The sequence below is a fragment of the Notechis scutatus genome, chromosome 5, assembly GCF_049901735.1.
Source record: "Notechis scutatus isolate UNSWTSFEM ecotype Mainland chromosome 5, rNotScu1.2, whole genome shotgun sequence".
NCBI lineage: Eukaryota > Metazoa > Chordata > Lepidosauria > Squamata > Elapidae > Notechis > Notechis scutatus.
This window is the reverse complement of record NC_142013.1, coordinates 57,739,816-57,767,179: the sequence shown is the minus strand read 5'-3', so window position 1 is coordinate 57,767,179 and position 27,364 is coordinate 57,739,816. Positions and strand designations below refer to the sequence as shown.

The 27,364-nt window shown below is 37.5% G+C and overlaps 1 protein-coding gene across 1 annotated transcript; it reads right to left on the bottom strand.

The window, feature by feature from the left end:
• Positions 1 to 626: 626 nt before the first annotated feature.
• NDP (norrin cystine knot growth factor NDP) lies at positions 627 to 26,464 on the bottom strand. The gene is made up of 3 exons (XM_026673963.2): positions 26,210 to 26,464; positions 4,321 to 4,676; positions 627 to 1,719 (listed from the first exon to the last, which is right to left on the bottom strand). The coding sequence occupies exons 2-3, from the start codon at positions 4,492 to 4,494 to the stop codon at positions 1,492 to 1,494; spliced, it is 402 nt and encodes a 133-aa protein (XP_026529748.1). The 5' UTR covers positions 4,495 to 4,676; positions 26,210 to 26,464; the 3' UTR covers positions 627 to 1,491.
• Positions 26,465 to 27,364: the final 900 nt, after the last annotated feature.

The window sequence follows — 27,364 nt, the reverse complement described above, 5'->3', positions numbered from 1 at the left end:
GTGCATGCACGCACTCCTGTTTCAGCACTTGGTGCTGAAAAGGTTTGCCAACACTGGAGTATAGTATAATTAATTGGGGAGTTGACAGTTTCTTTGGAGCCACAAACTTCCTGAAAGTATTTAGTTGTTCTGAAGAACACATCAGCACCCAGGAATCACTCTAAACTGTTATACAAGCCTATGTGAAGCAAAATCACTGTACACTATAGTGACAATGGTGAGATCCTTATATCAAGGTGTTTGTGATGAGAATCCCATCTCTGCCCTACTTTTACTCTCTATAATTCTCTTTTGTGTAACTTTGAAACTGGAATGTATATTCATTGGAGAACGTATATTATGTATGAACAAATGAAATCCATATTATTCTTTTTAAAAATATCTCAGTGAATTACAACATTCATGAAGAACTTTTTTTTTAATATAAAACATTTATTGAACCTATGTTTCCAGAATAAATCATTTTGTTAGAGTCTCCCACCTAGAGCTATGGGTGTATTTGGCACAATGAGTCAATGAATTTAAGCTTAAAAATCTTATGGTTCTGCTATAAAAATGTAAGCATACTAGTTCACTATGTTGTGAGTAATCAGCTGATACTACCTTTTCTGAGCGATACATACCAGTACATTTAAGATATATCTTTATTTAAACTTGTTTTTACAAATAAATGAAAGCAAAACCAAGTATTATTATTTTGGTAGATTTAGATTAATATTATAATACTGGCCAAAGGGGAAGGGGAAGGGAGAAGGGAGAAGAGAGAAAAGAGAAAGGAGGAGAAGGAGGAGCAGATTGTTTTCCAGATTTCAATTTTTGACTGTAAATATACTTTCCCAACACTGGAAAAGCCACACTGGTAGTTCCATAAATTTTCTACTATTTATTTTGTAACTACACCTAAATCACAATAACTTGTCCAGCTGCTGCCACACCATATAAAATATATCTTTTACTATTCAATACAGTCTCTTTTCATGGCCAGTATAAACTAAAGAATATGTTTAAAAGACACAGTAGGCTTCTGTGTACAGGAAAGGGGTCTTTGTTTTCTTGTAGAATGAATTGTTTTTGACATAATAGCATCCACTGTATGCATTTTCTATGTCCCTGGTCCTTTTGTGTTTCTGGCTGAACATTCAAACCAATAACTATAATTCTTAAGTTGACCTTAATCAATATTAAAGAATTACTGACATAGAAAAATGACCCCAAGAACCTGAATAAGAGATTTCTAACAACGTATGTTCCCATTCCTCACCATCACAAATGATTACATCTTCAGCAACAATGTGCAATTATACATGTTGTATTGTTTGGTACAAACCCCATGTATCCATGTGGCTCCTTTTCTCCAATGAAAGCCATTCTAATATTCCTGGTTGTTGCAATAGCAAACCATTGGAAGATTGTCCCTAGCTGTTTCGGCTTCTGGAAATTCTGCTGAAGAGCATTTCTATTTCCTGTCTTTTTGCTACAGTAGATTTGCCCCTAAGAGTTGCATTCCTCACAGTGACACGAGAGGATGTAGCGGTAGGTGGCAGTAAGTCTCATACCACCAGAGCAGCGCAAGCGCATGGCCTTCAATTTAGAAGTCTGTGGCCGGCAGCAATGACATGTGGATCGGAAAGGCTGTTTCAGAACTGTGCTGAAGGACACCATTGGCTCTGAGCGTGATGTTTGAGTGCACTGTCCCTCACAGCGAGCCAGCAGCACCATCTATAAAGGAAGGAGACCAAAAGATCAGAAGAGAAGAATCAGCCCTAAAAAGTGCAACATATAATACCAGTAGAAAATGTGTGGCTCAGAACTGTATGATTCATAAACAGGTGAAGTCATATATATGTTGTTGAGTCATTTTAAAGTCTGTATAAAACTTACAGTAGTCCTCCTTGCACATATAAATAGCCATACCCTAAATGTTATATCATGGACATTGCATATTGTATTAACTATATAAGCATATGCAATATTTTCAGTGTATTTTTAATCACTCCCATTCAATTTAATAAAGGCATGTCTTTCAAAAGGAGAACAAAGCTGATGGAGTTCTCACTATGTATACTGCATATAGTATATATTGAAAGGTATGTTTCTCTTGACTTTTCACATTTAAATGAATTTTGAGGGGAAATTTATGAGGAACTGTCTGGAAGGGTGTTTTTTTCTAATCAGTATTCATGAGCAACCAGAGAGGCTTCAGAATGATGGGACAGCATGCCACAGAGAAAGAGAATTAGGTTAATTGCAGAGATGTTTTGATGTTATGCAAGATCATCACAAAATGATCTTTTATCACCTGAAGTGATGTAAAGATGTGTGCTTCTGTACACTTTATTTGGAGAAAGAAGCTGAACTAACATTTCAATCAACTTCAGTTCATAAAGAAGTTCATATAATAGGAGAGAGTTCTCAAATAACAGACAAATTGATCAAGGGGCAGAGTAGATTATGTAATATATATTGCTCTGTTTTCCACAGTGGAAAACATTTATAACGTTCAGGAGAAACTCTTGTTCTCTTGCATCTGAAGTAATCACTTTGGTCTAATGATTGGATTAACCCAATCTTGGAGTAAAGTAAATTTACTGTCATTGTGGGTAGTATTTTCTAACATTTTGGAGTAACTGATATTCATATTCTCCCTCCCTCCTTCCCCCCTCTCTCCTAACCATGCACCGTATTTCTGCAGTGATAACTCTTCAGTTTTAATATAATTTCATGAAAAGTTTTAAAAAGAAAGATGAAAATTAACGCAAATCAAAATGAAGTAAGAAGAAAAAAAAAGAAAAAAGAAAAGTGCAAAAAAGGAAAAAAATAGAAAAGAAAACACACAAAGAAGTAGTTTCTGATCTTTACAGCTGTTATAAGTACAATGATAAATTTCCCTCTGACTCCAGGATTACACCATTGCTCTTTTCTTTCCATAATCTATCCTGTAATCATAAAACCATTATTTGTTTGATTGTTTATTTGTTTATTTGTATTTATATTCTGCCTTTATCATTTGTATAAACAACTCAAGGTGGCAAACATCCCTTTCTCTTCCTTTCCCCCCTCAACAACCACTCTGTGAGGTGAGCTGGGCTGAATGAGAGGCACAAAGTCACCAGTCCAGCTTTTGTGCCTAAAGAGGAATGGTTTCTAGTGGTTTAACCAAACATTTTATTTCTGCTCTACGCAAAAAATCCATAAAGGATTTTCAGTTAACAATAAACATAGATATTGTCTTTTCTCTAAATCAAAAAAGCAATTTGATCATCTCAGAAATTTCCATCATCTTCGCTAATCATTCCTCTGTTGTGGACAATTTTTCCATCTTTGTGCATACAATAATCTCACTGCTGTTATCACGTACAAAAGCAAAGTTCCATGACTTTTTTCCAGCAGTTTCTCCATCAATCCCCCAAAAAAGACTTCTGATCTGAATTGTATATCTTTAAAATCCTCTGCATCAATGTGTATATTTGAATCCAAAACTTTCTAGCTTTTTTACATGTCCACCAAACATGATGAAATGTCCCTTGTTGTTCACATTTCCAATTTGAATTTGAAGCGTTGTTATACATTTTAGACAATTTCTCTTGTGATATATCCCAATCCCACATTATTTTAGAAAAATTCTCTTTAAGATTATAACAGCCTAAATTTAAATCCTTTCAATCACATATTTTTCCTTTGGTCCATCTGTATATTAAAAACAAAATTCATAGCCTGCCTTATCATACATTATTTAACCTGTTTTTCCTTTTTTTCAAATTTCAGTTTAGCGATTACATGTTCACCAATGCACAATTGTACTTCAAATATGGTCTTATTTTGCTCCATAGCACATACAGATGGCTGAAAATTTAGACTAATTTAGTGGATTCCTTAACAATGTAGGGGGATTCAACTGCTATAATTTTACTTAAATTAAGTATATATTAAGGAACTCTTCACTGTTATAATTCTTTCACTCAAACATAAACCTTGACTACAAGGCCAATGCTACTCTAGAATCTGAATTTGTATTAGATTCTGTGAAGTGAGAGATTTTGTATCTGATCAAAATGCACCATTCTTAATTTGCCATAATAAATTACTTAATTTTTGCAATATGCAGCATATCAGTTGAGTCATTTGACCTACAGTGTGGTCTTACGATTTCCCTTTCTGTAGGTGGCACATGTAAAAGTTTATAGTTGTGAAATATTGTTTTATAAACAGTTATGTATTAAGCCAATATTTGGTTTTAGAAAATGTAATTGTCGTTCCTTACAAGTTTGGTAGTGCTTGTAATAATTTCACGAAGCTTGAGAAGTTTCCAGCAACACTTACCTTTGAGCTGCATTTGTATAAAGGATGGCTGATAGAATCAACATAGTGATGCCTCATACATCGCCCTGGGTCCGTATCAATCATAAAGGTACTATCCTTTTTACTGCCTGTATCGCCCATTATCACCAGAAGGGACAGCATGGAAATTGAAACGGCAATAACATGATTTCCCATCCTTGGAGAATGTCTTAGGAGTACCAGTAGAGGGAGATAGAGTATCAGAAGCCCTCTAAAGACTGAGGGACAGTCTTTTGCCAAGAAAGCAGAGGGTCTGTTTTAAGTCTCCGAGTTGTCATTGCTGGTTTGGGGTTAGACATTTGCTGAGGTTATAATCCATCAAAACATCCCCTTCATAGCTGGAATAAAAATAAATAAGTTACACTCCTTGAAAACAGCACAATGGTCTCAAGAGGCGAATAAGCATAAATTACAAAGGGCTGATCTGGTCCAAGAAACACTTATGGAGTAACCAATGTCCCAAATTACATATAATGAAAATAAGGGTCAAACCATGCTTAAGGCCTCTTCTATTGATATTATAATGGTGAGGATTTTAACTTTTAATCCTGAAGAATTGTTTTTAGGTGATGAAATCTATCCACTGGGTCCAGCTTAATGAAAATTAGCAAGGCATTTGCGGTTTCTAAATGTAAATGCTTGTATATCTACATGTCATAATAAAAGCCCTATCCTAAGGTTTAGATCAAGACAGTGTTTCATCAGAGTTGCTGGTTTGGCTTCAAGAGCAAGAGAAATTGAATTCTTCCCTTTCCTGGTTGGGTTGCCTTGTCATTACAAAAGCATGAGTTCCTCGGCCATATATTTGTTTCTATAGGTTACAGCCCTGCTCATGCTGTTGCCCATTAAAATGTACTGGGATATATGGAATTAGTGGATGTAATAATATTTGCAAGGTGAAAATAGATTTTACATCAGCACATGCAAATAGGCTACACATATCTGTATGTGAACACACTAATGATATATGTGATCCATTAAGTAGGAAATATATGTATGAAAAAAGTATACCTATAAGAAAGATAAAGCTATAAGAAAATTAAAAAAAATCATTCATAAAGGCATAATCTGATGAAAATCTTGATCTTAACTGTAAATATGACTCATTATTTTCATATGCACCCATGAGAAAATTAATTTTTTCACCCGAGAGAAAAGAACAGCTATTATTAACTCCCTTAATTTATTCAAACCCAGTCAAATAATTATGTAAACACATCAGGCCTTAATAATTATGAAATATTCAATAAATGTAGCTGCTATTTAAAAAGAACCATAAAACTCATTCCAGATTGCTTTAAAAGAATATACTAGTTAAAATATAAATGCTGAAAATCTATAAAATGATGGGGCTAGAAATATAGATAATTTCAAGTTGCAAAAATTGATTTTTGAAAATCTGAAAGCTGAAAAGATACACACTTTATGTTTATTCAAAGAGGGGTAATTGTAAATGTGTATCTGGTGAGACATGAGCCACTTGATAAATCAACAAGAGATCTGATTTTGTAGCTACCATTCATCTACTAAACTTATTATGTTCCTTTCCATTAGCATATAAGAGCTATCATTTCATTATTCAAGGACAGAGCTACATCCTCTGTTCCATCTGCTTGGTATCTCCCCCACATTCTTTATCTCCGTCAAGGAAAGCAACATGAAGAGTTAAGTGACTCATTTTCTTTCCAACAGAAATCTAGAAGTTGGACATTCCAGTAGGAAGAGAAAAAAAGTACATAAATTCTGTTCACAAAGTTAATTTCTCTGTGAACATGAGGTCAGTTCTTAGAAATAATACGGTTTAGTATACAAACTGACGTGCAGAGAAAAACAAGGTACCTACACAGTCTTCACCAAAGCCATTCCAGAAATGCTATTGTATCTGGGTAAATTAAATTGTGTTTCTTTCAGCCAACTGCACAATACTGAACTAGCAATTCACCTTATCCTTATCCTTAGCTTGCTGAGCATTTTCATAGTAATTTGTTTTCAAACTGTTCTCATGTGAGAGAAAGCTGCAAAGCCATCTTTCCACTCAACTGAAAAAGTTTGGGGAAGTGTGTAGCACCAGGAAGCCATCAAGAAGTAAAAACCTAAGCTGTAGCATTACCCTTGCAGACATCCTACTCAACGGTTGAGTCATAATTAAATTGGCTCAGTAAAGTGTTGGAAATGCAGGTTGCCAGCAACTTAGTGAAAGCTAATGCTATACCAATTTTCTACCCCTCCATCTCTGCTTCTCATTCAGTTTGATGGGAAAACTATTCCAGCTACCAAGAAAAAGAATATGTTATTCTAGCACTTCTGTTCCTTATGAGATGACTGAAGACACTCTTCTGTCTTCCATATTGTACCTTCACTATAGCACTCTGCAGGTTACATGGCTTCCCACACCTTAATTAAATCCCATTGAAACACCTATGGGGGAATTTTGCCTGTGGTTGTATTTTTCCCCCCCTAGAATCATGGAAAACCAAAAAGGCTGCAAAGTGTGGAGAGATAAGAAAGAAAAAAGCAATAGCAGCAGCTTCTACCATTTCTGAAACTTTTTCCAAAGCTATTTTAAAATGTTCTAAATAATTAAGTAGGGAAAGTGTCAGACCAAAGAATATTGAACAGGACTGATTGTGCTTTTACTGAAAAACTACTGCTACTCCTTACTTGAAAAGTTGGGCTTTGAATTGGCTGTTTCCTTGAATTAATGGAAAGACTGACCAATGTTACTTCATGCATGTTTAATAAGGTTTAATATATAACAATAGCACTAGCACTTAGATTTATATATCACTCCATATTGCTTTATAGCACTCTCTGTGCTGGCATATTGCCCCCAACAATCTGGGTCCTCATTTTAGTAACCTTGGAAGGATGGAATGGTGACTCAACCTTGAGCCAGTCAGGATTGAACTCCAGGCTGTGGGCAGACCAATCTAACCACTGTGCCACTATGACTCCCAGGATATATGCTGTCACCATGTATTATAATAGTTTTCCTTTCACTTTTTTCCGTTTATATATATTGTTTTGTATGCTGTGGTAATATTTCTTGTTTTCATTTTATATATTACAATAGTAATGAAAATAATACTGGTAGGATGTGGCCATATCTAGAGACAGCAGAAGATAAGAGAAAAAAACTGGAAAAGACAACAAAATATGAAGACCTGCAAATAGAAATAGAACTGTGGCAAAAGAAAGCAAATGTAGATGCCTTGGCTGAAATCCCAAAACAATTGGCGCACCACTTGGACACCATTGGCATTGATAAATTCACGTCAGTCAATTGCAAAAAGCAGCTTTACTTGGAACAGCTTACATCAGGTGTCAAACTCAAGGCCCGTGAGCCAAATATGGCCTGCAGAGTGCTTAGATCTGACCCACGGGGCCAACCTGCAAACAGTAAAGGACTGGCCTGCGGTGCTTCTGCCAGAAAAAAATGGAGCTTGGGAGAGCTGCGTGTGGCCCTCCTGAGCTCCTTTTTCACTGGCAGAGGGTTTCAGGAGCCCATTTTCGCTGACAGAGCACTTGGACCACCAGAAGCGCCCCCAACATAAGTGATGTTGAGCTGGCCCTGCCCACCCTGGCCACACCCACCCTGGCCCCCCAAGGTCAAACGCTATCTTGATGTGACCCTCATTGAAATTGAGTTTGACCCCCTGACTTACATCCTGCCATGATATCTGTAACACCATCAAACATCCACATCTTCCTATCACAGGTCCTTGGGAAGGACTCGATGGGCAGACAAAAATGCCAAATCCAGTCTGAACATCTGGTTGACTGAGTGATGAATCATAATAATGCAGCCCAATGATGATCTTTGCAAAAATAATCATTCAGCTCCCCTAGGCCACCTTCTGCAGTCTTTTGTTACATGCCCAAAAGATGGACTTCAATTTCCACAATCTCCAGCTAAATGACAAACAACTATTACCAATGTATGGTTTTCTTTAAAGTTTGGCTTAATTACTTTATGTACTCCTCTATGCTCATACAGCTGTATATTTATAGGCCTCCTTTATAAATTGACACACATACATAATCTAAACATCAAAATACCAGGAAAGAGGGCATGCCTCACAGGCAACCTCTTACTTACTTTCCCTTACAAATATAGAGGGCTAATTGTCCTATTAGGAATCACTGTCTCTCATATTTAAAACATGTTTCAAAAATATTGAACAAGAAGACATTTGAGCAATGAGTAACTCTTGGAACTATTTTCTTTATTATATAATTTTCCTGATTTTTTAACATATATTCTGAAAATCATATGATGTTATTATGCCTATTATATGCTTGGTTTTTTTTTTTTTTGTTTAATTAAATGAAACTAATTTTTAAAATGAAGCGGGCTTATTTATTTATTACTAAGGTAGTCTTTTGCCCCTTATAATTTTATTGTTGATGTTATTTTTATTGAACAAATTGTAGGTACAGTGGGACATGATGTTTTGCATATAATGGAAGACTGGAAATTCATTTCAAACTACAAAACTAGTGGATGACCTCTTCCATCATATCTATCTGGGACAATGAAGATTACACAATCGGTTGCTTCCAGTTTTGAGCTTCCCTGAAGATGGACCACTGATCGCGATCATGTGCCACTGTCAAAGGCAATTCACACCTTTTTTTTCTCTTTCAATTCGCTGCTTTAAATCCTTTCTTAAAAATTATTTGAAATGTTAATCCTGGGGGTATCTTCCTGGGGGTATCTTCCATTTAATTATACTGTCCTGTTCCTTCTGCTGTTCGCTTCTTTCACTGTCTCCTGCACAATCTTATTCCAGTCCAATTTTCCCCTTCAGGGTGGCCAATTTAGACCACCACTTCAGGCGTCTTCGGGAGGGAGTAATTTTTATTGAACAAATTGTAGGTACAGTGGGACATGATGTTTTGCATATAATGGAAGACTGGAAATTCATTTCAAACTACAAAACTAGTGGATGACCTCTTCCATCATATCTATCTGGGACAATGAAGATTACACAATCGGTTGCTTCCGGTTTTGAGCTTCCCTGAAGATGGACCACTGATCGCGATCATGTGCAGCTTTGGTCCATGCTTCGGTGTCGGCAAGCCCCAATCCTTTGGATTTGGGGCAGAAGCCGCCTCATAGGGGTGGCGGAGGAAGGGGAGACCATCAGCTGCATAGAGGGGAGTCGCAAATCTCCTCCCCGGCTTGGCAATTACTCCCTCCCGAAGACGCCTGAAGTGGTGGTCTAAATTGGCCACCCTGAAGGGGAAAATTGGACTGGAATAAGATTGTGCAGGAGACAGTGAAAGAAGCGAACAGCAGAAGGAACAGGACAGTATAATTAAATGGAAGATACCCCCAGGATTAACATTTCAAATAATTTTTAAGAAAGGATTTAAAGCAGCGAATTGAAAGAGAAAAAAAAGGTGTGAATTGCCTTTGACAGTGGCAGAGCTTCAAACCGAGAGAGGTAGAAGCTGGAGGAGGAATCATCTAATCAACTTGGATAAGTATATTTTGTTTTTACATAGGCACTGATAAAGCTGAACTATAGATTGTTAAAGACAAAATTTAATATCAATTGGATTTGACCTTTTTGAAAGATTGTGGTTTAAAAAGCTCTGAATAATCGGGAAGGAAGAAGAAAAGAGAACGTATGGACTTGTCAGAACAAAGAGTGCCATCTGAGTTAAACCTAACTTGTTTTCTTTTAAAAATACAAGGAAAATTGATACAAAATAAGAACTTTGGAAAATTGAAACATTGAAACAAAGAAAGAAACAGGGAGATTCTGCCCTTGGATTAATTGTTGATTCTGATGTGGATTTGGCATTGGATTAGCTGAGGATTAAAATTTGAGAGGAAGAAAATAAAAGCGGACTGTTAGAAATTAATTTTAAAGACACTATTTGGACTAACTAGAAAGCTGTAAAATGGCAATATCTCTTCAGGCATTAAAAATGGAACTTAGAAACAAGAAAGAAACATTACAAGAATGAGGTGAAACTCTGGGCTTTGTTTTTAAAAAATTTGAAGATGCAATTGCAGAACATGAACAACAAAGACAAAGGACAGAAGAGGAGGTGGAGCAAACCTCAGAAGGAGCCATCTTTAACTACCATCGAGAACAAAGAAATCTGGAAAGAAAGAGGAAAAGAGTTGGAAATAAATATCGGAGATTTGGGGAATTGAATAAAGAGGGAAGTATCCAGAAAATTAAAAAAGGGAAAAAGAGTCAGCAGAAATTCAAAAGGCGGAAGGGAGTTATAAACAGAGAGGGGGTTAAAAACTGGATTGAATGAATAAAAGAGAAAATATTAGGGGAAGGAAGGGAAAAGAAACAAGATTTAAGAACCAAATATGGGAATTCTAAAAAAATGGAAATTGTTTAATTAGACATAGAGATAATGGCTGAATGATACTTGGAGAGGGGATTCTGAAAGGTGCTGGGGAGTAACATAAATAAATTTGTAGTTGTGAAACGGGGACATATAGATTGACAAGATGGAAAATAGAATTGTTATTTTTTTTGTCAATGCTCTTTTCCTTTATGTATAGAGATAATTGTAATACATAATAGAATATGTTAATTAAATATATTGAAATATACTGAGATAAAGGGAATGATATAGGAGAAGAGCTGAAATGCAATTAACATCAGGTTTTAGGATTAAATGAGTAGATTTATATGTCTCTTTGCTCTTTCTGAAATTGTAGATAAACTTTCTGAAATTAAAAAGGGGAAACCATGCAGAATCTGATTTATATATATTATGTAGTCTTAAAGGGGACTATTAATTTTAATGTTTTAGGTAATAAAATATTAAACATTTAATGAGATTTAAAAGGGGAGATAATTAATGAATATGTAACTTAGAGGTAGTGCACTTAAACTGATATTTTAGGGGGGAAACCAATTTATAGAAGGAGTGTTATTAATTAGAACTTAAGAGGATGGTACAAATGTGACAGTTAAAAGTACTAAAGTATAATAATTGTGAAGTTAATATATGTGAATTAAATAATGAGATAAGCATTTGGAATAATATAACAAAATAGAAAATGTACAAAAGCATCGTTAAGGTAAGAAATTGAATATAAAAATTGAATATGTAACTATGGTCATATTTATATGTATATGTGAAACCTGTAATCATGCTGTTCTCTAAAAAGAGATGTTAAAATGTGGAAAACTGAATAAAACTTGTTTTCTTAAAAAAAAAAGATTACACAATCATTCTGGCTGTACAATTTCAAGTTGTCCTTTTGGAGCTCAATTGTTTACCTGTAGATTCAAAGGAAGATGCAATAAACTTAATAAATATTTGATGTATACTAACTGTAGAAATGGCTTTGATTCAACCACAAACTTGTAACACAATAAAGTGCTTTTGGTAGAGTGAGTTTTGGCTTCACATCAAGTCCCAACTCAATAAACAACTTGGCAGAGAATGCTGGCTCCAAGATTACTAAATTCAGTTTTTCCTTTACATCATCATTATATCTATGATATTACATTTTCTTTTCTTGAAAATAGTTTCAGGGATACATTAAACACCTAAATGTAAGGCATGAGTTAGAAATTGAAATTGACACTCAGATTTATTTAACATACATATGATTGGACAGAGATCTTCTAATTTATTTTTCTTCCTCCATAGCACAACATGTTTTTTTCAGTGCTGTTTTAGGGCATGAAGGAAACCTATAAATGCATGTAGCTTTTGACATCACTGTTATTTCTGCTTGAATCAGAACAGGCAGCCCATTTTTGCTTGCCAAATCTGAACGGCAGGAAGTTTTGAAGTCATGCAGGTGTCTCTCTCAGTAAGGATCTATTAAGGTGCTTATCAAGAAAGGAAACCAATCCAGCAGAGAGTCTGGTGTGCAAAGCAACTCATGTTTTCCTGCTGAGCTCCTACATTTGGGTTAATTGAATCCATGTCCACATTGCCATAACTACATGCAATTGTTTCTGCATGAAGCCAAAAGGGCTATATTGCAATCAAAACAGTTCTTGAAGGGACAGTTCAGTCACAAGAGTGCATGTAGACCCAGAAATATGTAAGTCATCATATACCTATATACATACATGGAATACACATATACCTGAATACCATCCACCCATATACTACATATATATCTCCTACACAGTCACATACCTACACATTACATGTTAGTGATTTTTGAGAGCAAGTATATCTTTCGACCAAAATCCAAAATTAAATTCATGATAAAATGCATCCCATATGAATAAAAAAGACTCCACGCAGCCATTTAATTGATGCAACATATAAGAGAATCCCACCTTTCATTTATTTACACTTTATCAGCCTGGAATAGACACAATAGGAGTCAGATGAATCTTCATATATTTCCCATGATTGTCTTTTGGAAAGAGCAAAAGGTACACTAAATAGATTTTGTCCTTTGCCACTAAATAAAAATTACATTTATTTCTCTCTTCCTTTTCTTTTTCTTTTTTCCTTATTGAAAAATTTATGTATTGTTGATGATTGTTTGGGCAAGGATTTGAGCACGTCTGAAACTAATTTTATAGCCCAATTGTAAAATGCCCAATGAAATTATAAAGCAGCTCATTCAGTTCATTCAGAGGTAAAGAGGAGAAAATAGAGGCAATATAAAGTATACTTCCAAACAAATAACAAAGGGTCACTCCTCACTCTGACACAATTTTGTATGGATACCAAATTCAACACTTGGAGTTTGATGTTCTCTGATGGAGATGTATGGAAAACTGGCTACAACATACCCCAAATTGCTTTAAGCCTGTTGAAAATTTGGCCTACAATTTATGAACACTAATCTAGAATTGTATAAACAATATTCTGCTTAAGCATGAAATCTGATTAAATTCTCTACAACTGAAGGGTGGGTCTTTTGGCCTGTGTCTTTATGCTGTCCTGTCATGGCTATTGAGTATTTCCAACATAAAGATAGAATCCACCTGCAATCCTTTCTTCAGGAAGTTTAAGGGGGGGGGAGTATTTTCCTTGAAGCCAGCATTTTATTTGAAGCCATTTTGCTAAATTCTAGTGAGCAACTCTTAGGCCTGGGTGCAGGGACTATGATTTCATCTTCATGAGGTACTTTGGGATAAACTATGCCCTGCTGATTATTCACTTCACATCTTTCATAACCCCCTCATAGTTATCTCCAGGAAAAATAGGGTCAAATGTGGTATCTTAATTTGATACTTGTTATTAGTAAACTTATTTTGTCTCTCTTCATGGTCAAAAAGAAGGAGTTGGGACACCTAAATGTCAAATCCCATTTTAAATTTGTCAATAGCCTTTGTCCTTCACAGTGCAGTTGTTTTGAAGATAGAAAATGAGTGTGTAGCAGAAAGAATGGATCTAGGTACTGAATCAGGATCTTTGTAGGAAGGATAAGATTAAAACATTTAGTAGAAAAGTGAATATCAGAATCATCCCTCTCATTTTTTCCACTACCTTCTCTTATTGGTGGTATTATGATATTACACTGGAACAAATTCCTTGTGTGTCCAATCATACCTGGACAATTATTCTACTCTACTCCTAAAATGAAAGAACTAAGAAGGCAGAAAAAATTCTTTGCAAACTCTGTTTGAAATCAAGGAAGCTGCTTGTGCTCTACTTGTGTCAGACCACAAGTCCTTGTCCAGCACAGTTTAGTGTGGTGGGAATTTAGATGGGGGTTTCTCTATCAGGTTGGCAATGCCAGAGATTTAACCTGGTGTGTGTGTGTGTGTGTGTTTTGCTGCAAAGCATGAACTCCGCCATTTTGCTGAAATCATATCCCAAATGAGTGAGGTGGGGAGGTGGAACTTAGACATACAACTGCATGTGGGAAATATAGGTTCAAAGTTTTCACATATTTCACATATTTTATCCTGCTTTCATTATTTTACAAGTAATGCAAGGTGGTAAACATACGTGATACTCCTTCCTCTTCCTGTTTTTGTTACAACAACCTGTGAAATAGGTTGGGCAGACAAAGAGTGACTAGTTCAAAGTCACTCAGCTGGTGTTTTTTGGCATATTTGATATGATTTCCATATTCCACATGGAAATCTCAATGGCAGCATTGCTTCTATTGGAGACTCAGGTTAGGGGACTCCTCTAGCATGTAGATTCTGCAATAACTATCCTATTCCTATACATTTTCTTGAAATCAATGCTAGTCTGATAAGTATGCCCTTATCCTATCAGATTTAAATCAGTTACTGAAGCCATGAAAAAATCTGTGCAAGATTGTCATAAATTATGGTCTACCACAAGTTTTATGATAATTATTGTATAGATGTATAGTCTTGAGTGTACCATCACCTAGTCCTTATATTGTACATCTGCTTATTGGGTTGAAGCATGCTATAATATGGTCCTTAAAAATAAATTTTCAAACTACAGAAGCTTTATCTTCTACAATCTGAAAATAGAACATAACTTCTGAAGGCTGGATGTCTTTTTAAATTTGGTGAATAAAGTTTGGCTTTCCTACATCTCCAACTTTGCTATTATAAAATACTAAAATGCTATTATTTTAAATTCTAATCTGATTCACAAAGTACCTTTAAATTCTAATTACCTGGGGGAGTGAAGATTCTGCTAGAATTTATAATTTTTACAAAATGAGGAATTAGTATTTATTTGATGCTTTAGAAAAACTTGAACCCAGGGATTGTTGTTTTTTCACACTGGGTAAAGATTAATCAAGCTGAATCTGCCTTCATGTGTGAGATATACTGCAGAGAATTGAGTTTCCTAATCACATCCAATTGTTCCCATAGCCTTCAGCCTTTCCCCTTTGGTTAACAATCAGACTGCATGAAAAAGAGTTCTAGCAATTCAGAAGATTGATTACTATTTGGTAACATGTGAACTGGGGAGAGTGGTGAAAGTCGTCTCTATTGAAGAAAACAGTAACTCTCACTTCCCCACTCTCTGTTCACTAACCACACATGTTGCCAAAAAAATCTTTGAATAGGTTTCTAGGTGACTGGAAACTGACTAATTTTAATTAAAATTTATAAGCTTGTAGAACAATTAGGAAACACTGATGTTACTGAGCAACTTTTTTAAAATATGGAACCAGATTTTTTAAAGAAGCAAGAGTGTAATAATCAATATACACAGACTACACAGAGGAAGTAAACATATTTAATATAAAATTTTCCTTTTCAAATTAAAATCAAGGATAAAAAGAGAAGAATTCCCATTTAAAAATATTTCCTGATACAAATTCTGTGAATCCTAACTATCAAAAGTACAACCATTAACATTTGCATTGCCAAGAACAAATTTCCAGTCTAATTCATGCTCAGTTAATGCCTCCATAATCCCCAACTCATTGTGGAGAACACTTGATTGGAAATGCAGGCATAGTGGGAAGGACTACCTTGACAGCATAGCAGGAAAGATATAGATGATAATGGATGGATAGATGGATGGATAGGTATAGATATAGATATAGATATAGATATAGATATAGATATAGATATAGATATAGATATAGATAGATTTTTAAAGATGAGGAGGGGGTAGATAGGTCAACAAAGAAACCTCTTTCTCTGCTCTTCCTCATTTGCCCCTTACTATAGTATGAACTGAATAGCAGAGGGAGAGAGAAGTTTATTTATTGATAGGCTCTGAAAATTCATGAAATGTAGAGATTAGATTGGCCCCCACTTTGACATTCTTTCACAATGCCCTAAAGACTTGATTTTGCCAATGGGCCAGAGGAACCTAAAGTGACTTATCTGATTGATTGTTGGGGTTGAGCATTATTGTTTTTGTTGTTTGTATATTGGTTTTTTATTTTTGTAAAACACCCAAAGTCCCTGAAAGAGAGTGGGCAGCCACACAAATTTTCTTAAATAAATTTTTGGAATCCATATAAACCTTAACTTTATTGGACCATATGTCTTCAAACCTCATGTGTAATCTTCTAATTCTAAAAGTATCTTGTTTCTCAGCAACATCCATGAGGTCAGACCTGGACTTAGTGACAACTTGCTTCCAGAACCACTATTTTTTTTTTTTTTTTGCAGCATTACTGGGAACAAAGTTCAATCGTCCTCATTTTACCCAATACCTACATGCCATTTATTGATCAGCCAGAATGTCTCTGAGAGATTCTTTCACAAGAGCACTAAGCAGCTCAACTGACTGATAAGAAGCCCAAAGAAGATGTCAAGAAATCTCTTGCTTCAACTGATGCCCTCTCCGTAATGCCTGCCCCTTTCTTAGTTAGGCAATGTGACAGGTAAATAACTGCCATTTTGAGCTTGGGCCTAAACTCCTTCCATTTCCGCTTTGCCTTATCCCACAATGATTGGTGGCTGTTTTCCTGACACCAGGTGACAGTTAGTGAGAGGGGAAGTGAAGCCAATGGAAGCATCAATCTTGCCTTTTAATAAGTAAATAAGGATTGCATCATTTCTCAGCCATGCCATTTTTACAGAGTAGGGACCAGCAATGGGCACAACACAGTTTAGGCTAACATACTTTTTTATCAGCACAAGACCTGGTTGATAGCACTTTAATACAGTCATAAAGAAGAACCTCCCTCTTCTCCCCTCTCCCCCTCCTTCCCTCCTCCCTTCCTCCCTCTTTCTCTCTCTCTCTCTCTTTCTTTCTCTCTCTTACACATATAGACATTGCCAGTCACTTCTAGAGCAAAAAAGAATTTTAAAAAATGAAAAAAGAATTGCTTTTTTGCTGTAACTTCAGCTACATCTTTTTAGTCTATGCAAGCTCTATTTTCCTTGAAAGACTAGTTAATTGCAAGTAGATAAAGACCCATACATCTGTATTATTTCTATTAAGAATACAAATGCACCCTTGGAGATCCCATTCATAGAGAGCTTCATCGTTGCGGCAGTGATGTGCATGTCACTGCCATGGAATGCTCAATCTTTGCCAAACTAGACACTTGGTGTTAACTCCAGTGCTGAACTTGTTTGTCCTAAAGGGCAGTATGGCCCCTTCTGCTCCAACCTTACCACACCAATGCAGATTGTGTCTCTGTTATAATAAGCCTGAAAACCTTGTTAGCAGACTCCCTCATCCCTGTGATTGAATTTTGCTGCTGCTGGTGGTGGTAAAATATTACTAAATTTCAATACCACTAAAATAATACGAAAACAACCTTGTTCCTGGTGGTTCATAGTCTCCTCAATTAGCATGAACTTTGATTGGCAAATGGTGAGAATAATCAGACAAAAAGGCTACCTGGACTTTGTAATTTATTAAGCATGATAGTGCCTGGCATGAGAGCTGATACAGCAAAGAAGTGCCAATGCCAGTACTTCCTAAATTCTACACTGAATTAAATTATGAGGAGGAGGAGGAGGAGGAGAAGAAAGAAAGAAAGAAAGAAAGAAAGAAAGAAAGAAAGAAAGAAAGAAAGAAAGAAAGAAAGAAAGAAAGAAAGAAAGAAAGAAAGAAAGAAAGAAGAAAGGAAAGAAAGAGGTATGGGGGGAGGGACAGAGAGAATATATAGACAACCAGCTGCTCAAAGGCTTACTACAACCCTAGTTTCATTGTTCTGTTAAGTTAGAGGTGGGGCATCAAAGAGATTCCATGCATGCTGTTACTGAGAAATTTTAATATGTTCTACACTGACACATATAAAAAGGAAATAACAGCTGATTGTAAGTCAGACCAGGCGACAGAATCACACACTCTCTCCCTTTAGATGTATGCAAAATAGTAAGCCCTCCACTTAGGCTGCATCATTGTGTGCACGGAATTGAGCAAATAAATTCAGGGAAGAAACCACAACTATATTTTGTTATTAAAGTTAACCATACAGCTCATAGGCAGTCATTAGTCCCTAAAGGCAATTAAATTAATGTGTTGTGGCCTCATATCCATTTAGTACCTTAACCATCTCTAAGCTTACAAGAACCGAGGGGATAATAAATGGCATAAGAAGCAATCTACGGAATATTGGTAAAATATAACACTTTATCTTTAAAGCAGCACCATGGAATTCACTGCCACAGGATTTTTCTTAAAGCAAGAGCTAAATAAAATCTATGAAATAAAATGGATGCTACATGATCAATTAAAATAACAACAATTAGAATGTTCTGAAGCATTAAAGTTTATTAGTTTTTCAGTTATGCTTCAGAACCCAAGCCAGCTTTTGCCTTAAAGAAATAAAGGAAAACTCCACTTAAAATTATTTTTCCCTCTGTATAGAACATGGCTTGTTGGTAATCCATGCCTTGTAGGAAGGTTTAACTCTTAAGCTGACTAGCAATAAATAGATTTCACTGCATTATTAGAAGAATCCTGCTAGACTGGATGAACATCCTTATTATTTTGGTTTCTGAAATGTCTTCCCACTATTGACTATTGTTTCTTTTTTGTCTTTTTTTTAAACTTCAATTATAATTTCCTATTACTGGATAAAATTCACTGTAGGGATATTTTATAACAGCTATCTAATGTAGGTATATTTTTTTCATTGAGTTTGGGATATAAACAGATTTGGGGGAAAGGCTGAAATGTGACAGATATTTTTTTTATATTTCTAAGCTAGAACAAGCTTTACTCGGGTTGAATCAAACCCTTATTCTCTGTCAGATTAGACATACACCCATCCTTATGTAATGGGTTGATTCTTTGATAAAGGAGAAGTCTGAAATATATAAAATGAAGATTGTCTAATACATTTTTACTCTATTTGGTCATCTCTTGATACATTTGGATTAAAATCTGAGAAAGCTCTTTCACCACTGATAGTTTGGAATTCTGGGAATTGAAGATGCAGCCCATCAAGAGGGCATCAAAAAGGCATTATCTGGTTTGGACTCTCTAGTTAACCCAATAGTGTCCACTTTGACTAATAGTAGCAGCAGAAGCTTTTTAACCTTTCAAGCAAAGATTATCCAGAATACCTATTCATGCCATTTTTTTTCTACCATCTGCATGACACTGCAGTGCTCAAATGGAAGGCCATCTTCCTTTGATCGAGTACATACATCAAGTGCATACATCAAGTAACTTTTTTTGAATGCAACTGCAGGATGCTGATCTTGGCTTTTGCATTTTTTCCTCCTACTAGTCAGATTTGCTGTGTATAGTTCAGAACACAAGCATCAGAAAACTAATACAGCTTCCCTCTCCAGCATTTCCTCACAAAAGTTTTTCTCATCCCCCCACCCCAAACCCTTTCTCTCTCTTCCTGGACCCCTCATATACATTGAAAATGGAAAATGAAGGCCTCATGTCCCATTTTCATGAATTATGAAAGGACATTTTCTGTCTCCACAACCAATAAACAATTGTAAGATTAAATTCATTGGGGCAAAAAAAATTGCATGTTCACCAGAGAAAGGCTTCTGGGCATTTTTGTATATATAGTCTATGTAAGAAAGGCAGTAGAATTGCTACAATAAATTCTTTCCTCAGAGCTAAGCAAGACAGGTGCCTAGGATAACATGGTGGTTAGACTGGGGATCAGAATAAAAGTCCTAATTTCTCAGTTTATCATTTTGCTTACTGAGTAATTTTAGGCCAGTCATTCTTTCTGATCCAGACTACATCTTATATCCCATGTTCAGTCCCACTGAACTAAGATTAGATATGAAATGATAGCTATCAATGACAGACAGGAAGATAGGTATGAATGGGCCATTCTGCTTCAATTTCAGATTTTATTTATTTTATTGAAAGTACCTGTAATACAATCTGGATCAGGACCATAAGACATAGGCAGGGGGAACATTGTCCTTTTTTCTAGCTCTTTTGTTTGAAAGAATAAATAGAACAACTCCACCATTGTCAATCCTGGACTGTGTGAAAAGGAAAAGAGGGCAGCCTGATCATGATGTCTGACTTTCCCCATATTTCTAGCTCATTATGAAACAGAAAAAGCTTAGATTCTGAATCTTCTGCAGTTTTGAGGACAACTCACCCCAGCAGAAACGTGCTTGAGAAAGAGCTGAGTATGAAGAAAAGATGCTTCCCTCTGTTAACTGCACCATTAACCTTTCCTTACAGTGGAAGGATCCATTGTGAGAGAGAGCCAAAAGGCTGTCTAGTCAAGTGCACTGGTGTTTGTGTTTCTAAAATTGATCCAAAGCTGTTTTCTAATCCAAGTCATCTTAAATGTTTCAGGTTCAAATTCCGCTTAGCTATTTGGTTCCTATGCTGTTCCTGGCTGGTTTTTAACTATGCTGTCTTCAAAAATTCCAGGTTTGGGTTGCAAAACATTGGGCACAGGGATCAAGATCTGACTGGTTGTTCCCATTCCTTGCTCTTTTCATATATGCAAGAAAGACAAGCCTCCCTGGCTACAAAGACCACTTTACCAATGCCTGCTTTTTTTTTCTTTTTTCTTTTCTGAGGAATTGTTCCACCTTGCTAGCATCATGCTTTGCCAGAGATTTCCATAAACAGATGCCTTCACATCCCTTCCTTTCTCCTTATCATTGCTCATTAGATTCTAAGACCCTTTGTAGGTCCAGGAAAACTTGTAAGAAGAAAGAATTGATGATTCGGTTTCCTAGGTGGGCAAAAAGTAGCAACTTTCCTAGGAAGAGTAATGAAGGTTTGCATACATTATTATACTGGGGTAGGTAAAGGTAAAATGGGGAGAATGTTTTGCCCAGCTTGGGCAGAAATCAAAACAGTGCCCACTAAGAGATGCAAGGATTGAATGAAGCATAAATTTCTAAAGACTTCATTGAATTAAAAGGCCATTGCTAGATCAATACGGGATTATAAAAAAGTAGCAGTTGTCAACCAGCAGAGAACATGCCAGCTTGCCAGACTAGGATGAAACAACAACACAGAACAGTGCCCAAAGAGCAGTGCCTGGAGGGAAGAGAGGTATGTGAGCACCGTATCCCATCAGAGTTAGACAGTGGTGGGTTCCAACTAATTTAACAATCGGATCATCCTAAAGACTGGGTGAGCACGGCTGGGAGGTATCATGTGACTGAGCGGGTGTGGCCAACTCGATGTCACTCATGGTAAGATGCAGGCAGGCTGAAGCAGCAGTAGCTGAAGTCTTAGACTTATCCTTGTGCAGCAGCAGCAACAGTGATTCTCCAATGGCTCATCTCTTGCTGGGTCTTGCTGCCTGACAGTCAGGGTTTTTAAAAAGATTTTTGCAGCAGGAAACAACGGGCGGCTACTTCTGGCCTTTGTTGGTGCAGCTGGGCACATGACACTGCCCTGAGACACTGGCCTGCAGCTGCCACCACTCTTTTTCAGCATGAGAATCCTGCAGCCACCACCTCTTTGCCAGCATGAGAATCCTGCAGCCACTGGTCTTTGCTAGCGTGAGAATCCTGCAGCCGCTGCTTTTTGCTGGCGCAAAGGACCTGCAGCAGCCCTCTTTGCCAGCTGGAACCAAGCCAGGAGTGGCGGCTGGAGGCTTCTCGTGCCGGCAAAGACCGGCTGCTGCAGGCTTTTCGCATGGGCAACAACCGGTGGCTGGCGGATTCTCATGTCAGCAAAGAGGTGGCAGCTGCAGGACTCTCGCACCAGCAAAGACCAGCGGCTGAAGGATTCTCATGCTGGCAAAGAGGTGGCAGCTGCAGGATTCTCGTGCTGGCAAAGATGTGGCGGCTGCAAGATTCTTAGTGGGGGGACATGGTGAGGATCGGCCACCTTTTGGGACCTGATCTGGGCTTCCCCCTGCTCAACCTCTGTTCCATCTCAGGTCCCGCATCCAGCCCACAACAAGGAGACATGCTGCTTCCAGGCCAGCCTGGCTGGCAGATGAGTGAGTGGGCAACCCTTGGGAGAGGCATTTTCTGTCAGGCCTCGCACCTGGAAAGCCCCGCAGAAGCCAAAGCTGGGCCCAAAAGGCAACTGAGCCTCACCGTACATGTGGGTGAAGGCCCAGGGGAAAGCCAGAGCCAGGGACTGGCACATTCCCTGACCCGAGGCAAAGGGCGAGCAGATGGCATGTGGGCCGAGGCCCCAGGGAAGGTCAGAGCCTGGGACTGGTGTGTTCCCTGACCCGAGGCAAATGGTTTGTGGGTGGCATGTGGGTGGAGGCCCCAGGGAAGGCAGGGCCAGGGCCTGGCTCATTCCCCAACCTGAGGCGAAGGATGGTGAGAGACAGGCTTGAAAGGTGGCCAAGCCTCACTGTATCCACCTTGAGGCGGCCTTCGGCTGAGTGTCTTATCTTTGTGGTCAGCTGTGGTGAGCAGAGCCAGCGAGGCACAGAGATCAGCTGGGCCATGTGGTCTGGGCAAGCAAGCAAAGGAGCCAGAGAGTATCTGGGTACGGGTGTGACTCTAGCCACCAGCCAAGGTGGGCAAGGTGAGATAGGGTGAGGTGGGGTGGGGTGGGACCAGCCAGTGGTGGATTTGCCGGTTTGCCGAACTGTGCAGAATCTTAACAACCAGTATGCCCAAACTGATGCAAACCAGCAGCAGCCCATCTCTGAAGCTAGGGATCTTATTACAATGGAATGAAACTGTAGATATCCTCTACACTAAAGGGCTTAAGATTATTGATGTCCTAAAACTATAGTTTTGAATCTGAGTTGGAAAACATTGTGTGAGCGCATTTGCAATGGGCTGGGTGTGAGGAGATGATGATGTCATCCTTTCCTGCATTCAAGATGTGGTGGAGTACACTGATAGATTAAGAAGAAAATGGAAATCTGTTCCTTAGGATGCAAGGTGGAATTCCCCAAAGATAGGTCCCCAGAGCTCTATTGAAAGCGTTGACAGTCAGGAAGTTGATTTCATGAGGCATGCATGGCACTTTCTTTGAATAAATGTGATCGCAGATGAGAAAAGTGGGACTGGCAAATTAGTTTAAGTGTAAATGGCCATGTGCGGTAGAGTTGTGCAGCAATTTGGAATCAAAGGGAGGCATGTGATTCAGAGAGATGTAGCATTTGTCAGAAACACCTTAAAGCAGATGGACCTTTCCTGAACTAAAGTGGCTGCCTTATGTAGCCATGTTTGGATTAAGGCATTTCTGGCGGGTGCTTCCATTTTTCTCTGAATCCCATTTCTCCCTTCATATCCAAAGTGCTGCACAGCCCCAATGTATAATGTAGCATTTGTAAAGCACAGACCACTTTTCTTCTCCCTGAACTCCCCACAAATCCACATCTTATAATTGCTTTGTATACCCAATATGCTGTAGCAAATTTTGGAGCGCATGCATTTTAAATGTATATAAGTAATGGCATTATTATAACTAACATAACAAAATAGAATTTGTTGTGAAGTATTGTTAACTTGGAATAAACACCATTTTGTAAAGGATCAACTATATATTTAAAGTAAAAAAAATATTCAAACAACCTTTTGTAACTATCTTGGAATAGGTTTGTGTGTGTAGAGAGAAAGTTGCTACAACAGTGAGCTCCCATGAGATCTAAACCCTAGATTTCCTATTCCTTTGTACATAGTTATTTGGGAATTCTCTGGATCCAAACTGGAAAATCTTATTAATGTTGGATACTGCATTTATTTGGTGACTGAGGATAATGTGATTAAGGTCAAGAACATTTGGGTAATATGCGAGGGAGTTGGTGAAGTTTATAGTATGATGGGGCACTTTATCTTGAGTTAAAAATTGTTCCTTCTAAAAATGTTGCATTTTGGGCCCCAAAATTTCAGCAACATAAACTGTAGGGTGTGTGCATGCGCATGCCCTTTAAAAGGCTATGAAAATGTGCTTGGGATCACTGTGGTCTAGGATTGCCTCTCGAGTAGCAGTAGCAGACTTCTCAGGATTGGCTGCATCTCTAGGAAGAGCTGGGAAGAATGCTGCTAATGCAAATCAATATAGGTATGATCATCATAGAAAATCTTGTCTTACCTTTATGGAAAGAAGTCTATTTCTTTGGCAGGCTGTGTACTGTTGTATTATTGTTGGTAAGTAGAATTTTTATTACCTCTCATTTTCTCTCTCTTTCTTTTAAGACACTATCTTCTATCATATAAAGTTATTTGCAAACAAGAGCTGCAAGGTTCAGTCTTCATACAGCAAGAAAAATGTTCATCTAAAACTCAGAATGCCCTTGCCAGACAGTTAGGAAGCCACAATAGCTGCCTTAAGGATTTGAGTTAGTGTTTTTCCCCCCTCTAGTCCCTTGGATTACATTAGCATGTATTACAGCCAGAGAATTGGGTAAAATCCCCCTGCCTCCTTTCCTCTATGTAAGGAAACTGATTGTGACCCAAGTTCTTTGTTATCCCAAGTTCTTCCTTGTGTAAATCTTTGGTGGAAGCTGTCAAACATGCATCCACTTAAATCCCAGTCATTATCTTGCATATGGGTTTTGGTCATATCATGTGATTTAATAGTGATGTTGCCTGGTGTTCCAGGACAAAGAAACTAGAAGAAATTCTTTGGAAATGAGATAATGAAACTATATTGCACCTCTTATAACTATATTTTCTGCTACCTTCCATCAGGGAGGAATAGAGTCCCAATTGTAAATGGGGAAAAAAAAATCACATTATTAAAGTGATTTGGGGTATATTTTTTCTCTATTTTTTGCCTGACCCTGGCTGATGCATTTCCTATGTAGCATGCCATTTCAGATAGTGATTGGGAAGTTACTTGTAAGATAATCTTTCATATGTACATTGAATTTTTTTAACGTGCTGATTCCAAAATTGGCATTATACTAAAAACATTTGCTCACATTCTTCATGCTAACAACCAGAAATCTCTCAAATTCAAATGCAACCTTTAAAAAAAATAAATGACAATGTTCTTAATCCCACAGTCAAGCTTGTTAGCTTTAAGTATTCATCTCTGACTGCGTATTTTAGCTCAGCATCTAGTAGTAGTTTGTATTTTTAATAAAATAATATTTGAGGATTTTTCCATATTTTATCTTACTTTAAGGTCTCTGTTAATTTCATGTTTTAACATTGGTTTATCCTAAAATCCCACGACCTTTTTATCTTGCAAGGTAATTCTTCTTTAAAAGAACCACTTAATCTCCTGCCCATCAAAACATGATTCTAAGATAGAACAAACTTCTCTTAAGGACAGGCACTAAAGACCTGGTAAATGATTCCTCTAAACTGCTTTTTTGTTGAGCATCCTCTAGTTTGATCTGCCAACAGGCATCCACATTGCATTAATGGTTGTGCAGAAGGGGTAAGCTGACTGCTCAATATATCTCCTCTGTTCTGCAGCCAAGACAAACAAAATGGATTTACTTACTCCCTTTAACCAATCACATATACATATTAAATCTATTTCTAATCCATAACCAGTGGTGTATACTGTATGACAAATCTTCCCAGGACATTTAATGAAGTTTTTTTTTTTAAATAACCTCCACCCTACCTCTGCACTCATGCACACATGCTCATATACAAAACCTAAAACTATTCTCTGTAAAGGATGACAGACAATGCCTGAAATAAATATTGCCATTGTTTCCAATTATTCTAAGCATTCTATCAGATGACTGGCAGATGACCAACATCTATAAGTTGCAATAAAAGTAAACGTTGTTTTCAAAGCAGATGCTTAGCCTGTGATTGTAGAGTCCCATTATGATGGCATATAGAGACAGTGCTGAGAGTATCCTGATCCTTTTTGGAACTCACATGCAATTCTAATATTTCTAATATTATCTGCTGTCAGATAATGGTTTTGTGCAAATGAAGAGCAGTCTAAAGGCATAAATTTAACATAACCCATTGATAGCCAAGATGTTCTCTGTTGCTGCCTAACTGCACACAAACATCCTTAGACATGTTGACAATAAAAAAGATGTAGGTACTGGAGTTATCTATCTTTAAAACAAAGCTTATTAAGCTTCAAAGAAGATATTCAAATAACCTTGGGTTGCAAAAAAATCAACGAGTGACACTAAGCACATGAAATATTTGGCGTTTGAACCAAAGCTTTTGGCGATATGCTTGCTTACCTTTTGCAAATGCACTGTGCCTTCCCTTCTATTGGACTCCCCAGATCGAGGGCTAAAATGAGGTCTTGTTACTTCCAAATGCTTTTGTTCTTCTGCCCCTCTATCACATGGTTTGCCTTTTATATTTGCAACACACAAAAGTTGGGGCTGCTGTTTAAGCAACAGAAAAGGGGGGTGGGTGAGTGGGAAGAGAGTGCAAGGGGGAGAGGGAGAGAGAGAATGTCAGATGGAAAAGTGCCATTGCAGCCATCGATCAATCAGGCAAGCTGCAGCCATACAGCAGCAGCACAGCAGCAGCAGCAGCAATTCACCAGCAAATGAGAATTTGCAGAAACGTGAAGCTCTTGTTATCTGAGAAATCACTAAATTCCACCAGTCTAACTCGGTTCTGCAGGGGTTTCTCATTGGAGAGAGGCATAATTGTATGTTAATATATGGAAATATATAATGCTTCAAGTTAGGAAGGCATGAAAGTTTGAAGCCCTCTGTGCAGAATATATCTCAGTACCAAAAGCAACTTAGCTCACATAACTCTGGTGATGCTTACATGCACTAGATGTGAAAAATCAGGCACTGTACAGTATTTGAAATATTTGTCTCCAGTTTAAAGCTTGGAACCTGAGAAGACTTATAGAAGTCAGTCAGGCACTGTATATCATACTAGCCTAACATGAAGCCTTTATAGACACGGAATTGTAATTCTGAAATTTTTTTCACTAGCTTGAAAGTCTCTTTTATTAAAGTCTAAAGCTCAGAGAATAGTTTGTTCATGAAGCATTAATGCATACTTGTCAACAATTTCTTTTGCTATCACTTTTTTCCATGTCCTTTGCTATTGGCTTGTTTCATTGTCTTAATCCTTTTGGCTGAACCTTGAAGTATTAGGGGCAGGATGATAATGATCCACTTCTAATGTTGGATAAAGGTAAAGGTCCTCCTTCACATGCGTGCTAGTTGTTTCTGGCTCTAGGGATGGTGCTCATCTCCGTTTCTAAGCCGAAGAGCCAGCACTGTCCGAAGGTATCTCTGTGGTCATGTGGCTGGCATGACTAAAGGCCAAAGACGCATGGAGCACTGTTACCTTCCCACCAAAGTCGTCCCTATTTTTCTACTTGCATTATTTTACGTGCTTTCGAACTGCTAGGTTGGCAGAAG